Source organism: Macaca nemestrina, chromosome 5 (assembly GCF_043159975.1).
Source record: "Macaca nemestrina isolate mMacNem1 chromosome 5, mMacNem.hap1, whole genome shotgun sequence".
NCBI classification, from domain to species: domain Eukaryota; kingdom Metazoa; phylum Chordata; class Mammalia; order Primates; family Cercopithecidae; genus Macaca; species Macaca nemestrina.
Window position 1 is genome coordinate 3,603,806 of NC_092129.1, and position 17,049 is coordinate 3,620,854.

The following is a 17,049-nucleotide window of genomic DNA, read 5'->3' on the forward strand; positions in this document are numbered from 1 at the left end:
AGTGGGTTCCTGCACTAAGACACATATCGCCAGGATGCCTTATGTACACCATTTACTTATTACTAGGGATATTTTAGGAATTTCAAAGAGGCCACCAAGAGACAGTGTCACTGAGAAATGGCTTGAATGCCCACCTGAGCTTGCCTGGATCAAGGAAGAATCAGGAAGGCCCGGGCAGTGGAACGGCTTATGAGACTCGCAGACACCTGTGTGACGAGGCACATGACACATCCCCACAAATGAAAACCACTGCCTGACACAGAAATCATACTCAGTGTTTAATGAAGACTAGAAAGATGGAAAGAGACGGGCGAGGAAGGCTGATGTTACAAATATAAACTTTGTCAGCACTTTCAAAACAATAGCAAATACACTTAAATACATACAAAGTTTATTAAAAATAGGTTGCAACTGAAATACAGTAGAAATGGAAAACTACAGCAGTTTTGATGTTTTCTCATAGTAATGCACACTTTTGAAAAGCACTTTTACACATATTCACATTTGACCTCACTGCCCAAAGATGGCCAAATCCACTTGTATATGGGTTTCACAACCACGCAAACGAATATCCCTGTATGTAGATATTTACATGTATCTGCATGTTCTCATGTGTATTTTTCTATATATTAACAGAAAAGTAATTCATCTGCATCTCTTTAAAGAAAGTGTGGATTTAGTGGCCATAAGGCTGCCAGTGTTCTCAAGATATTTGGGAGGCGCTTGCTTTTCCTAGAACCTCTGCCGCAAGCAAGCAAATCCTTCCTAAACACTCAGAACCATTTCACTCTCTTACTCAAACAAGGAAATGGTAAGAGCACACTTTCAAATAAAAACCCTGATAGACATAAAAAAATATTTACACTCGCATTTTTAATGATTTATCATACAACTCTTATTAAAAGTGATTTCGAAGGCAGTAAAAGCCCCTATGCTTCTCTTTGAAAGTGTGCCTATTTTCCTAACATACGTATGTGTAAGAGAACAATATGGTACAGAAAAATCATTTGGACTCCACCAAGGGCTTTGTCAAATAGAAAATTTGCTTGTAATCACAAAGTAATTTATCATCTTAACACCAGACAATATAAAACACACTGAGGTCCGTCTCCCCAACATCAGCCACATATCCACAGCTGAAGAAATAACAGTGGTAACTAATAATTCAACAAATTAAAATTAAATAACTCTATTACAGTATAAAAATAGCTTGAACTTCCATATGAGTTATTCTTACAATATTTAAGTTACAGATGCCTTGTAATTGAATTCCTTCCTTTTCCTGACGGCATACACATGAAAATCTCTTTCTTTTTCAAATTCAAAATGTCTGAGTGACAGCTGTGCTTGAGGGGTTCCTACTCATCTCCCATTCTTCTGTCGTTCCCAGTCACAGGAACATTGCTCCAATCAAGATATCATCTTTTACAGATGCCTGGGAACAGCTGAAGTTTAGTTAACTTTGTAATGTAACTGTCATCTTTAAATTTACCAGTGATTTATTAAGTCTAACAATAATCTGGTATTTATAAAAATAAAATCCCCTAAGCTTAAATCCTCAGAATTTTCTTTCAGAATTAAAATTAATCAAATATTTAGAATTGATCAGAAGAGCTCAGATTTGCGAGGAATGAGTGGAACAGTCTCGGATGTGCGTCATCGCACAGGAAGCTTTGGCCTAAGCCGTTTCACGATACAGAGTAGGATATTGTGGGAACAGACACAATCAGGGGACATGGGAGGAGCATGTCGTCACATGTTCCTTCCTGGGTAGAAGAGTGTGTGGTCACTACTAAACAGTGCCAACAACAGTCTGAATAGTTCAAGCTATTCTCTGCTTGACGGCTAAAATCAAGTTTCTGAAAAAAAACAAAAAACAGAAACAGAACTTCTTTGTGCTCCTCGGTCGATGATGGGGGGAAGATGGGAAAGAAGATACATCCATTCTCTCCTCCTGCCCTTAGTTCTGTCCCCTTTGAACTCAGGACTCCAAAAAAGAAACCAACAAAAAACTTATCCTCATGTGAGTTAGATAATTAAGAAACTAGACAGTGTTTAAGTTACGTAAACGGCAAGCTCATGGTAAAGTAAAATTTCTTGGAATTGAAACATTTCTAAATCCCAACAATTTTAGAAATTGTAAATCACTTAGAAATATGACCCCCTTCCTCCTTCCTCTTCAAACTCGCACCTACAAACCCACAACTGAGAAGATTTTGGGGTAAATACAAAGTGTCCTCCTCATTTCTTTTTCATTTTGTGTTCAGTTCATTCTCCAGTTCTGTTAATTTACGAGAGGCTTTCACTTTATTGGATACATCTTGACCTTGTGAAAAAAGACGCTGGCGTTCCTTGAATGTCAAGTTTTCAGGGGCCCCAGAACTTCCAGGTAAATCTGCATCTTGGCTGCAGAAGAGGGCAATACGAAAGATTACTGGACAAACTAGAAACCACCTGTCAACAATTACATACGTTTGCATGACGGCAATTAAAATTTTCAGACTCATTCTTTGTTGAATTGTGCTGTAACTTCTCCTACAATTGAAATCACGACTGTGTTTAAACCCATCTAGAAAAAAAGGGCACCATGTTTTCTTGGCTACAACATTAACTTTCCCCAGTCATAGTCCACTCTCAAAAACCTTGTACGTTAGATTTTAGCAAGCAGGCAATTCTTACCAGTGAGACAAGTGTAACCTGAGGGGCACAGTTTTAACATGCAGCACTTTAAGGAATCTCACGCGTGCCTGAGAGGCGTCTGTAAATGCGCCAGAGTAGTGAGAAGCTACAGAACGGTACTGGTGCCTTTTCTGGTGAGTTCACATTCACTGTTTTAAGAACACTTGGGGCAATAGCATTTCTAACTAAAATCGAGGTGAGGGCACAGAGTGAAGCCATGAAGTCTGTTTATATAATTTAAAAGTGCCATGAAGAGTGAAAGGGGTCATCAGGTACAGATGAAGTTCCTTGTCTAGCGCAACTGTCCCTACCTTTTAGAACGCTTCTCTTTCGCATCCCGGTAAGCGTCATGGGCTCCAACAGCTGCTCCGGCAGATCCTGGGTAAGAGTTTGGTCCTTTTCCATGAAAGAAACAGTACAAGTTAAAGTACTTCATTATTTCTAAGCTTTACTCATGATAAAGATGCAGTGCTCAGAGAATAAAAAAATACCTTTACCCATTAAGCAGGAAGGTAAAAGACCCTTCATATTGTATCAAAATTTCATCAATTTGAAATTCATCTCTGTTGGTGGCCTGAGTAATCCAATTACTACTCTCAAAAGGTGCTAAAAAACTGACCTGACACCCTTCATTATTAGAGAGGAATACTGCCCATGGCCCCGCTGTGCCTCGGACAGCAGAGCAACTCTGGGTGAGTGTAATAACATCAACCCATTCTGGGTGAGTGTAACATCAATCCATCGGCAACATTTGCCCTGTTCCTACTGGCTTCAGGGGATTGCTAAGGATCAAAAGATGTGATGCAGATACAAAGTTTTAAATGTATCCAAGTAATAATGTCGCTAAGTGTATCCAAGTAACAATCAATGTCATATTGTTAAAATCATAATACAGCAAATCAGTGTTAATGTATTTCTATTAATTGTAGCATTAGAAAAATTCACACTTGAAAAATCTGCTGACAGTGTAATACAGGCTGGAGTAACAAATGCTCAAACTATTTAGCAAACACTGACAGCAATGAATATTGGATTAAACAGGCCACAAAAGTAGTACAATATTTTCACATTAAAATTCTCTTTCAAACAACTTGCACAAAAATACATTTTTGTTTCTCTTCTTCTACAAAAGGGCCTGCTGTGCAGAACTTATCTGACGTACTGCAGACGGGACACAGCTGCCTTTTGAAGGGCGCCTCTTTGCACTGCACCTTTACTCAGGTTTCCCACCACCACTGTGGAGGACGCCATCCTCAGCTAAGACTCAAAAGATTCAACAGAAACACATCTCTACCTTATGACAATCTATAGCGGGCCTTTAGATAAATTACTGCATGGAGACATTTTTTTCCCACTTTAATTCCAAATTTTTTATCTTGTTTATTTTTAAAAACATTGCGTTGTATCTTTTGAGCTTTGTTTTAAGAATGATACTGGCTTTTTCCACTGGTAAAATTAATTCTTCAAAATTTTCAGAACTTTTAGACTTAAGAGTGTCAAATATCTTTAGCTGACTCTCTATGAATACTCCAAGTCACAGATCATTTTCAAAAAGCTTTAGTAATGAATCTTTCATATAACGCTACGTTCAAATCTGGTATTGCTCATTCCAATTCACATCTTCATGCTGCTCCTCTCACTGTCCAGGGGAAGAAGCCGAGTCCATCTGCAGAAGCACGCTTTACCAGAGCGCTCGCGACACAAACAGAGCTGAGCAAGGAATGAGACCATGCTAGTGAAATGAGGAGGACAAGGTCAGAATGCGCTCTGCACACGGTGCAGACGGCTCTGTACATTACGAAGAAGTCTTCGAAGAGGCGGAGCAATCAGATGTCGGCTATGACCTGGTCCTGTGTGGTACTTCACGTGTGCAGTAAAATAAGGGTTAGTGGTAGGACTGAGAGCCAAGATGGTGAGCAGTGACACCTCACTATAATACTTGGCTACCAAACCTCACATTTCTGTCATCGTAAGTTCAGCTTATAAAAACTCCATACAAGGAGACTGATGGCATCCTGCTTCAAAATGTACCATTATTCCATAAATTTCTCTGAAAGGTACTAAATTATAGATATTTACAACAGATATTTCATAAAGTGATTTAATCCTGGCTTCCAAGGTGACTCAACCTAATATTATTATATATTAAACCTTCAAAGTAGATCAAAGCTCTGAGCCGGGGGGGAAAAAGACAGAATTCTGGCAAAATTCATCTGTTATTTGAGTAAGACTGACAGTTACACTGAGTCTTATTCTTCTTTCAGAATTGTCGAGTCCCATACACTGTTTATGCAGAATGATACAGGATTCAGAAGACTCTCAAACACTCATTAAAAGTAATACTCCTGTATTTGAAGATATTTAGTGCCAGAATTCCAGTCCCATTTAAGGCAAGATTAGTGTGAAATCTGAATCCTTATGAATTCAGCTATATTTTAAACATGGTGTCTCGAAAACACTGACTACTGAACCCATGCTTGTGACAGCCTCTAGGCCCTGCCCCCTGCAGAACTGTCCTGCTCTACAGTCAGCGTAGGGGGTTTCCCTAAGGTCAGCTGCACGCCTGCTAAGGTCTGGCTGCTGGTGTTACTAGGTGCTAAGAGTGCAAGTAACAGGAAGCAGTGAAGCCAGTTAGAGGAAAAGGGGATGAGAGGAATTTCACTGTAACTGGGGTCTCTGGACTCTGGCGTGAGGCAGCCTGCACGGAGATTATGAAGCCAACAGTTAACCAGCTTAGCAGATGCTCCAGCCACACCAACCAAACCACCATGAGAATGCATGATTTATTCCACAGGCTACTTAATCCAGAACAGAAAGTTCTACCAATATTAAATAATGGAAACTTAAAATGTAATTATAACACTTTGTCTTTAGAGACACTACAATGTGTGAAAAGGCACTTGTTCAAACAAATATAAGGTCATTTGTAGAGATAGAAAATGAAAGCCAAGACCAACAGTACTTCAAGTGATTTGGGAACAACACAGAAGGACTGATTGTCAGCTGATCAAAGAAATGGAACTTTTTAAAGTGCAAAAGAAATCGGAGTACTAAGATATCTACCAAAGAGTATTAGCAAAGAACATTACAATCAGAGGCAGAGGAGGATCACCATGCTGAGACCAGTGATCATGTGACATCCAAATTCCAAAGCAAGTACGATCGCCATGGACCATACTACAGGGCAAGTGTGCAGAGAGATGCTGAGGTTCCAATCATTAAGACAACGAGCGCTGATTTGTCACTCTTTTACCTCTACCTTTGCAGTGGCTGGGATGGTAGGAGCTGGATTTTTTTGGAGGGGGCGGGGGCTGGCCTTTTTTGTGAGCAGTACTGTTGGCTTTGGCTGGGGATGGCTGGAATGAGTTCGAGAGAAAGATGCCATCGGAGGCCGGGCGTGGCTGGCAGGGGGGTGGCCGTGGTTTAAGAGGGGCAGGAAGAAGGTCCCCATGAGACATTCTCGTGCTGGAGTACTTATCCTGACCTGCTAGGCTGCAGTCCTCCTCCTCCTCCTCCTCATTGTATGCAACAAACTTGGCAGTGAACAGCGAGTCGGGGGAGAGGACCTGGGTTTTGAGGTAGGAGGCGTTTCGCTGAGGCGGGGGAGGAGGGGCGCCGGGCGCGGGGGACGGGGACGGGGGCTCGTAGTCCCGCGGAAGCGGAGGGCGGCACAGACCAGGTGCCTCGGGCTCCAGCAACCTGCGCGCCGCCTCGTCGTGCTGTCTGCGCCTCTCAGCTTCCAGGCGGCTGTAATACCCTTCTTCCTGTCGCCTCTGCGGGCGGGAATAGACAAGAGTGCAAAGGTCAGAGGTCAGAAGGGAACGGCCGACCCACTGGGCCTTCAAAGGGAACAATCCTCATCATCACACTGACGTCAAAGTTGAATAGTTACAATTACTATATAACAGAAGCAGCAGGTCCATCCGGAGTCTTCTCCCTAGGCTTACAAGTAATTAACACTATTCTGGATTATTTGACAGAAAACTGCTCAAAAGCACGGAATGGATTAATTCTCAGCCTCCTGCTTCCCAGTCACTTATGCCTCTCCATTATCCCAGTGGACTGAATTCTCCTCTGCTTTCCTTCTTTCCCTCCTCCATGCTCCTGTTACTTCCTTCTCTCTCTCCTCTTCTGATTTTGGCAGGATATGAACTTACCTGTTACTGCAGTGTTTAAAGATAACGCAAAACTAAAAATAGGCTGTGACTGGCTTTCTATAGCCAGCACTTTCCGAAAGGCAAACTTGCGTTCTTTTTCACTGAGCCCCCATGAATGCAGAGGAGCAGTCCTTCCTGGACAAGGAGGACGTGACTGAACCACCCTGTCTACTTCCGGTTACTAGGAAGGAGATCAACAGGAAACCAGAAATGAAAAAAAAAAAAAAAACCCAAAAAACACTCATTCTCCCAAAGTAACAATCTAACAAATATGCTTTCCATAGTTCTCAACTTATATTTCAAATCTTAATGAACTCCCTGACAGACAGAAAATTAGAGAGCCAGGAATTAACAGCAACAGCAACAAGAGATTCAAATATATTTTGACACATACTGTACATGTTTTTCTCACATACATCTGCACAAACTACAGTTGACAGTGTTAAAATTATTTTAACATTAAAAAAAGGTAACAGCACAGTTTTGTTAAAGATTGACAAAAGTTTTAGAGCACAAGAAAAAAGTAAATAAGAAGGGGGATGAAAGAGCAAACAGAATAAACTGCCTCGAGTAAATGTTTAATGCTGTGAAATGAAGTACAATGAATTTTAAATTCGTTCAACCAAAGAAAACAATTTGAGAGACCTTGCTGGCATTCAGTGAAAAGTTGTTAGTCCTATTTTCAATTTCATGCTGTATTTTCTCCCTACTCCCTCTAGAGCCACACACACACACACACACACACACACACACGAGTGAATATGCAGTATCACTCCACCTTTTGAGGGAGAAAACTCTTAAGAATAAATGCCAGCCCAATTACTGCCCTGAGCCCAATTTCTCATTGAATCTTCTTGCTCTATGTTTAGGAATCCTGAAGGGAGACTCTCATTTTCTTGTCCACACAGAGTAAGTGTTCCCTTGGAGTGAGGAATAAACCAGAATGACTTCCTGTGGCTTTTAAATGGAACTATCAAGAATCTTGGTATTAACATGAAGAACAGTTGCTTGATAACATTTTAGGGAGAAATCAAAACATCCTCTTTTAGTTATACCAAGAGCAGATACAATTACAAGACGACTTTATTCTACCCAACAAATGAATGGCACATTTTTCTATAACAAAGCAAACCCATGAGTTTTGGACATTCTGATATAAAAATAGGTTATTCGCCTTCTTTTTACAGTGACCACTTAATTATAGAAGCGGTTACTAACACAAGTGTATTTGACATAATCATGAGTTATGAAAACACATTGGAAAAATTAAATAACCCAAGAGTTTCTCAACATAGGAAAAACATGGCCTGGTCCTCTCTGCATGTGCTCTGTGCTGCTGTGACAACCCAGCTGCCCCCGTCGAGGCTCCAGCGTGGCCAGGACTGGGCCCAGCTGTAACAATGGGCACTGTGCAGGGCCTGGGACAGCCACGTTGGCACTGACCTGGAAAAATACAGCCCTCCAAGCAGCCAGGGCTGCTTTCACGGAACAGCAAAGCAGCAGCAAACACCGCCAACACTCAGACATCAAGCGGCTCAGCATTTTGGAAATCTGATTTCCTTAGAAAGATCATCAATGTTGACTTACCATTACACAAGTGAAAGACTCATAGGGGAACCTAATCCTGAAAGCTCAAACTCTTTGAAAGGACTTCAAACGCTATTCAGAGTCAACAGATAATATGATAATAAACTTAGAGGGCAAAGGTCTACGAAATGCAGAAATCACCAATTTCAACACAGGTGAGTGTCCTTATTCACTCTACTCCATTTAAGTGAAGTCACATCATGTCTATCAAGCTTACTCTTAGATTGCTCTATATCCTAATAGATCATATCACTACAAAAAACTCCCTACAAGTTCTTTTCTGTGAACAGTACACTGTTCTATTAATATAGTTCACTAGACTATCGAAGAAGGAATTATTAATAAAAACTAAATTTTCCGCCATCAGAAGTTGTAACACTGAAAGCTTCTACCTTCACAGAAGGGAAGTAACAGAGAAGAGCAGCTTCTCTCAAACCACACAGAGCAACACGCAGTCCCCTCGGGATGAAACAGGCCCCCACAGGGAGCTCAATGGCTACAGCCTCTTCATCCAGAGGGCATTGGCCACACACAGGACGAAGGGAGATATGGAGAGAAACATCTCAAAATCCCCATTTCTCAGAATGTCAAAATTCGCTGTCATTTTAAAATTCAATTAAAAGGGTTACTTGACTTAAAAACACACACACACAAATGAAAATAAGTAACTCAGAATATTTACTGGATTACATACTAAATTTTCCTGTATCATGTTTTCTAAGCCATCTGCTCTCTTTACCATCAACCAGCAGTGAGTGATTTGAGTAAACCATCTATTTGAAATGTTGAATGGCAGCCAACTGTCTTACTATGCTTCTACTGCTTCCCACGGTCCACATGCCATTTAAGCAATCACTGAACAAATGTCACCTTCACAATGACAAGCTGGGCCATGTCCAGTAAAGATGAGTGCCCGAGGAAACGAACCCTTTGCAAAGAGGCTCACTGCTACACACACCCAAGAGTTCAGAAGTTTGAGGGAGACAAAACTTGGCAGATAAAGGGATCTGGAGACAGTCCAGAAGAGAGGTAGGTGGGCCAGACGGGGTAAAGTTGCTGGTCCAATCACAAAGCTGGGGGAGCCAGGCCCTGCTCTGCCTTGTGCTTCTTAAGACACACAGAACTTCCAGCCCGCTCTGCCCCAGCCAATCGATTACGTTCAGGCTAACTTGGTAAAATTCTAGCTGCCCTTAGAGGACCATAACCTTTTCTTCAGCGTCTCGTTTTGTTCGCTCCTCCTCCTGCCGCCGGCGCTCTTCCTCTTGCCTCGCTCGGTCTTCCGCTTCCCGCTTGCGCATCTCTTCTAACTGCTGCTGCCGCCTCCGCTCCTCGTCCTGCAACTAACAACAGGCTGACATTAATCTCCCTCCACAAACTCCACCAGCACAAGACATAAAATGCACACATTAAGACAAGTAGACACACATATACACATACACACACACAGAAAGTTAAATACAAAATACCAGGTTAAAATCACTGTTGGAAGATAAAACTTTTTACATTTTTTTAGCTCTACAATTTTAAAATAAATTACCTAAAAACTGTTGTCACAAATCCCAGAGTTATTCCTCCATTAATCATGGCTATAAGATGGAATTCATCATCTACATTCACACATTCAACAAGCACAATTCTTTTACTGGAACAATATTAGTTAACCCGTTCACGTAACTTAACAGGCTCAAACAGATAGGCCCCACTTGATGGGCCTGCAGAACACGCTTAAACACCTCCTTCCCTCTCCCTTTTCAATTTCCACTATGAATGTCTTGTAGAAGAGGGAGGCCCCCACTTGCCTCTGCATAGGTGAGACAGAAGCAACATATGTGACTCCAGTGGGCCGGGCAGTCATCGGTCTTGCCTGGGGACCAAGGCCTGCCACTCTCTTTCCTCTGCCCTTTGCCATCAGGTCCCTCCAGATCCCACCCTGGATTCAAGAATTTCCTCCTGACTCAGAAGCACCCTACACTCTGCACCATGGACCCTGAAACTGAGATGGAAGCACTCTACGGTCTGCACCATGGACCCTGAAACGGAGATGGGAGCACCCTACAGTCTGCACCATGGACCCTGAAACGGAGATGGGAAGGAGCCCTATCTCACCCTCCTATCTCACGCTCTTCTGTCTGGACCTAATGTTGAACTCTCAGTCAATACAATCCATTCTGTTTTCAGGTAACCACAAGTCAAGAAGTCCTTATGTTAACAATTCATTACCTGACTGTTTTTGTCTTTTTGGTCATTCAAGTTCTGCCTTTTTGAAACAACACAAAAAGATACCTTTTCTTCGTATCATTCAAATACTTAAGGATGTCCTTCAAATACCTAAGTCTCTTCTTTTCAATTTTTAGCTCCTTTATCCTTCTGCTTACATCTCTATGTACCATAGGTTGAAAATACCTTTCCTAAAGAGGAACCCTAGATTAACAACCAGTGAAGAACAGAAAGACTCACCCTTTTTGTCTCAGATACACAGCTTTTCTGTTATTCTAGTCTAAAATAATGGCAACTTTGAAAATTGTGTTCTCCATTTACTTATCTGTATAGACCTGTGCTACAGGAACACCCACAGCTCTATTATCATACATCATGAAGAAGTAAGTAATCAATGTTTATAGGATTAAAATGAAACTTAAAGCCATCTAGTTCAATCTCTAACCACTTCAGGAATCCCTTACAGAAAATTCCTATGTGTTTCAATTTCTACAGAATTAGCAGTTTGTCTATACATTTTTTGTAGCAGAAATATAAGAATGTTAGCTGCTGGGATTTGAACCGTGTTTGTATTTTTTTTTTTTCAAATAAAAATCTAACAACTTCACTCTCCCTTGACTTCTGTGAAGAAAACACTGTATCTGGTGAGGAAGAATAAATTAACCTGTGTTATTAGGCTTTTTCATGTCAATAAACAATAATAAAACATCTTAGAAAAAAATTATAATTGCCTTCTCAAAGAGACAAATAATTGAACTGTCTCTAAAGACAACCTATCCATACCCCTGAGGGATGTTAGGATGACTGGCTTTTAGGGGGGTTATAGCAGGAGGAGATGCCACTAAGAACCCAGAAGGAAGCCATCGGTGATGCCTTGCCCCTGAGTTGACAGAACCAGCCACAGCTCCCCGTGGGCTTCCTGCATGAGGGGCCAGAGGAAAGGATGGAAACGTTCAACAAGGATTTCAGGGGTCAAGAAAAACTAGGAGAACTAGGAGAAACAGCGCCCAAACAAAAATAGCAAAATAAAGCAAGTGAGAATATTAAATATTCTACAGAAAAGTAATTTAGGGTAGAATGTAAAATTGCATTAATGCAATATGGGTGTTATCCTTATCCCACAAAGCACAAACTAAGTTATGTTAATATCTTCTAGCCCCAATTAAAAATAAGTGCGGAGCAAGAGAGTGTTACACAATGGTAGAGTCCATTAGTTCTTTTAAATAGAAGTATATTTTGAGAAATCAGAACAATTATCATTTTCATCATTTTTTATAAATCTATAAACAGGCATTTTCTTCTTAAAAACCTATTTCTAAATCTGGAACGCACTAAGCAAGGAGCCGCTCCCCGTGTTCAGCTCATTAGTTACTATTCGTAAAGGAAGGCAAATTAACCAGCACCAGTGTAATCAAGGCAGTTTCTTTCCACTCTTTGGCTAATTCACATATTTCCATTTCCAAAACATAAATTGTTTTGCTCTTCAAAGCTATGTTGCTTTACTCCCACCATTCACAAAGCATTAATGAGAAAAATGAGACTCTCTTAATTTACTCAAAATAAGAGCTTAAAACAGTACATTGAATTGTATGGGTTACTTATATTCAGTAACAGTTAAAGGATATTTTAACTTAAATTACAAATTTAATCACCCTGCAATCCAGTGGCAAACTGCCTATTACATTAGCACTTTGATTAAAAGAATGAAAAGTTACGTGCTACCAAAATAGCCTTGCAGGAAGTGATATCTGAGGGGAGAGCAGAATAGATTAAAAAATAACTATTACCCGATGAATCAAGACCATGCAGACTGAAAGTTATTCTAAATCGAGAACTATGCTGGGATTTGAAAGCCAGTATGTGGCAAGCTTGAGGTAGTCCACATTCCCCAAAACAGGTATTTTCAGGATCGATCGATCTATCTATCTATCTATCTATCTATCTATCTATCTATCTATCTATCTATCTATCTGTTGAGATCTGTGTGTTTATAATTTTGTATCATGAAAATGAAACTGGTATGTGAACATAAAATGGGGCCATAACATCCTTTACTTTTTGACAAATTACTAAAAACACGACTCTGTTAAAGCCCTTAAAAAGCCTTTTTCTCTACAGACTTTTTCTGCGCATGCTCCCTCCCGTTAAAAATGTCCACGCTAAAAAAATTTTAAGGACAAAAACATGAAGAAAACTCCTGATTAGATGATTTATGACAAATGAATGACTGAATTGGAATGCCTTTGGTAAGTAATATATAACACCTGGATTTCAGACGGAGCAAAAGTCTTCTCTATGTCTCAGGGACCGACTTCCTCATCAGGAAAACGAAATCCTCTCTCACAGAGGTAGAGTGTGTTAAATGACACAGGAAAAACCATCTACTGCAGCACCTGGTACTCAGTAAGTGCTAGCTCCCTTCCTGTAGCACAGCCCACACACGTTTTTCAGATTTAAGTAAAATGACCACTTTATTAGAAGTTGTAAGATCTAGAGCTTAGCTGGTGAAAGGCCCTTGTGGCAGAGACTAAACAGCATAATCCCCAAGTAAGACAGTGTGGCTCTATGTGGCCTACAACAGAAACCTGAAGTTCTTTTAGGGCAACTGTTTTACGCAATCATACAAACTTTGTATTCCATTCTGTAATATGCATGTGTTGGTTTTAATACGAACATATTTCTTCTCCTAATTCCTCGAGTAAAACTGAGACTTCCTGAAGATGCACTGCGACTAAACTACAGCTTTGATATTCTGGGCAGGGCCCATTTTCATTCCAGAGGCATTCCAATTTGAATAGACAAAATACAGTCTGACTTCCCACAGATAGATTTCTCTGAAGAAATACTTCTGAAATGAGGCTTCCTACTAATTCCTGCTTGAAATTTTTATAAGGCTTTCAATCCAACCCCTTCAATACCTGGGATGCTCAAGAGGGTATGCCCAATTTCTACAGTTCCACGCAAAACAAACAAACAAAAACAGGAAAGTGGAATAGGCGGGAAGACCTAGCTTGGGTTTTCAAGTAAGGAAAGCAGCAGAACCACTGAAATCTTTGAAAACATCTTTTCACTGGTATTACCCCAAGGGGGAGGAATTTCTCCTGTGAGTTCTCATGTTTTCTGAGTCAGCAGATGACCTATTAAAATGTGTTAACAAGACAAACCTGAGCTTAGCCACTGAGAGATTTGTCAACCAAGTAAATTTCAAGAAAATGATTCCTGCCACTACAGTGTTACAAAAAGAGGCATTTTTGTGTCCTAGAAAGAGCACTTAATATGAATTCAGAAAATTCCTGTTAAAACCTTCACTCTCACTTGATCCATGTGATACAAGCAGAGTATCCCTTATCCAAAATGCTTGGACCAGAAGTGTTTCAAATTTTGAATTTTTTTAGTTTCGGACTATTTGCATATACATAATGAGATATCCTGGGAACAGGACCCAAGTCTAAATATGAATTGATTTCTGTTTCATATACACTTTGTATATATATAGCCTAAAGGTAATTTTATACAATATTTGAAATAATTTTGGACATAAAACAAAGCTTTGACTGCAACCTGTCATTGAGGTCAGGTGTGGAATTTTCTACTTATGGCATAATGTCGGTGCTCAGAGTTTTGGATTTTGGATTCTGGATTTTCAGATTAGGAATATTCAACATGTACTGGCCAAGGCTCCCCCATAGTGGGTTTGGAGACCCTGGCTCTCACCTGCTCTGTGTGATACTGGGTCAATCTCTCCCATGCTGGCTTAGGCCCTTGTGCTCTGCCATAGAACAGGTTTGTCATGAGGAAGTGAGAGGAATATATGCAGTTATGTGGCAACCTGGAGTGATGAAGGCACGAGTCACACACCTTGTTATCAGGTGGAAAGACTAGCTACTTCTCGAGGCTGTAGCCAGGCAAAGCTGCAGCCACAGTCACCGCCACCTCCATGGTCCTAACTGACCGGCTACTCAAGTTAGAGACAGGTCCAAAGACAGGACAGAGTACTCTGCCGGGAGAAAACAGACGTCCTGATAATTCCAGGTGTCCCGGATTTGCCCATGGTCTATAAAGGAAAAGCACTAAAGACACAATGGACTTCATCATAATCTAGTGCTGAAGGAGATCCCTCCAGCAAGTCAGACTTTGGTATGAACGTGACTTACACACCATCTCAGTCGTTAAAATAGGACACAACCTAGCAACAGCTCTACTCTTGAGCTGCCAACAGTCAGGAAGGTCACACACCTTCGAGAGCTTGGGACCTTGGCCTGGAATCCGATCCCACTCACTCGACTGCCTAGCACGCTCCAGAACTCTTCTAGAAACTTGGACAAAGGTCACTGTTCCCATGGAGGTGGCGCTACCCAGAAGACACAAACATGCCTAATGGTGAGTAATGTGCATAGCACGTCCACAAAGAAACACGCAGGACACGGTAGGCCGGTGGGCCGCTGACACAAAGCAGCATGGGCAGGTGGGCCCCTCCAATATGAAGCAGTGGGGGAGGTGGGCCCCTCGTGGAAAGATGGCATCTGAGAGACACCTGCATGTGCCAAGAGAGTCAGCCATGGAGACAGGCAGGGACCCTCCCGATGGCCCAGCGTGTGCAGGGTCACTAGAAGGCAGGCAGGCAGGCTGGAGGGCAGTGGGCAAGGGTGTGAAGAGGAGATGAGACCCAGACAAACTTGGACCACCTGTCTAAGTGAAGGGAGAGACTTAGGAGGGCTGTGAGGATGTTCTCGTGGGACTGCTGTACACTACGTCAAGGCTGTCCTGTGAAGGGACTGGGGGGCAGTACCAAGGGGTCCTGCCAGTCTCTTGCAGTGACCCAGGCAGGAATGGAGAGATGCTCTGGTCACGGGGGCACAGAGGTTGGTGAGGTTGTGAGGAGGTCAAGCCAGTAGAGTTTCTGAACAGAGAAAAAAGGGGGTCATGCATGACTGTGGTTTCCTGCCTGAGCAACTCGAAGCATCAGCTGAAATGGGGAAGGCTGAAGGCAGGATGATGAGCAGTGCAAGGTGAGTGAAGCAGACAAAGATTTCACTTTGAGCATGCTGCACTCCAAAAGTCTTACTTGACTCCATGTGGAAATGTTACATGGGCAGGTGGATATCTGAGTCTTTAGTGTGCGAGAAGTTTGGACTAGAAATCAAATGGGGACATTGCTGGCATCAAAATGGTGCTACCGTCTCAGGTCAGAAGTGAGCACAGAGGATGGAGAAGGCACGCCCTGGACCGCCAGGGATGACGGGTCACCGAGAGACCAGAGGGAAGAGCAGAAACCAGTGCAGGCAGCCTCCCAAATTCATGAAACTCAGCTGCTTCCAAACAGGAAAGGACCTGCCTCATTTATCTGACTACCTACCTGAAAATCCTGTGATGTGTCTTAAGAAAATATCTTAAGAACCACACTGGGTAGCGTCGCTCCCTATATAGTCACATATTTGCCCTTATCCTTATTAAGGAGAGGGCTAATATCTTCACAGAAGAGGGTCTCCTAGGGTAACCTGCCAATTCTTACATAGCAAGAATTCTATAGTTTTTTTTTTTTTTGAGCCAGAGTCTCGCTCTGTCCCCCAGGCTGGAGTGCAGTGGTGCAATCTCTGGTCACTGCAACCTCCACCTCCTGGGTTCAAGCAAGTCTCACGCCTCAGCCTCCTGAGTAGCTGGGATTACAGGTGCCTGCCACTGTGCCCAGCTAATTTTTGTATTTTGAGTAGAGACGAGGTTTCGCCATGTTGGTCAGGTCTTGAACTCCTGACCTCAGGTGATTGACCTGCCTCGCCTCCCAAAGTGCTGGGATTACAGGCATGAACCACCGTGCCCAGCCACTAATTTTATAAATAATGAGGTGCTATTAATAATATTTACTGGGGAACTGGGCTAAGAAATGCTCAGAAACATGTGGTTAAGATCAATATTAATACTCAAAATAATTATCTTTTAAAGAAAGAAACCCTCTGAATTATTTCTATGGAACAAAAACCTTATTGCAAGCATTATTTTACTGTTCATGTGTCATAGGATTCTTCATAGTATAAGAAATTCTCTTTGGGCCTGTAGAGCTGGCTGGTATCTTCAGTGCCTCAGGTCAGCACTTGCTCAATGCTGAGCAAGTATTTGCTGAATGAATACCTCACACTAAGGTGACTCTGATTAGTATCTTCCAGCCACACCTATGTACACCAAAACACACAAAGAAGTAGGGAGAAAAACATATACTTTTAAAATCTTTGTTTCATGTAAGAAAAAAACAATGCAGAGCTCAGAAAACGCGCCTTCCAATCACCAAGGAGGGGAGGCGTTCTTAAGAAAGGTTCCTCTCAGGCATTACTGCCGCTGCGCTAGACTGAGAGGGGAAAGGAAAAGGGGACTAGTATTTGGCGAAAAGGCCATTAAAGTCAAACCTTGATTCATG

At 41.8% G+C, this 17,049-nt stretch overlaps 1 protein-coding gene across 19 annotated transcripts in view; it reads right to left on the reverse strand.

The window, feature by feature from the left end:
• Positions 1-265: 265 nt before the first annotated feature.
• The window catches only part of LOC105487581 (afadin, adherens junction formation factor), a 142,446-nt gene continuing 125,662 nt past the window's right edge, over positions 266-17,049 (reverse strand). For 8 of the 19 annotated variants that reach the window (XM_071096175.1, XM_071096176.1, XM_071096174.1 and 5 more), the window contains 4 exons: positions 9,629-9,763; positions 5,939-6,452; positions 2,991-3,075; positions 266-2,406 (listed from right to left, as the gene is read on the reverse strand). In XM_071096175.1, the coding sequence (XP_070952276.1) occupies positions 2,253-2,406; positions 2,991-3,075; positions 5,939-6,452; positions 9,629-9,763 (888 nt within the window). In that variant the 3' untranslated portion in view covers positions 266-2,252. The remainder of the gene's footprint in view (positions 2,407-2,990; positions 3,076-5,938; positions 6,453-9,628; positions 9,764-17,049) is intronic. The other 11 variants (XM_071096185.1, XM_071096184.1, XM_071096189.1 and 8 more) reach the window with 4 other exon arrangements.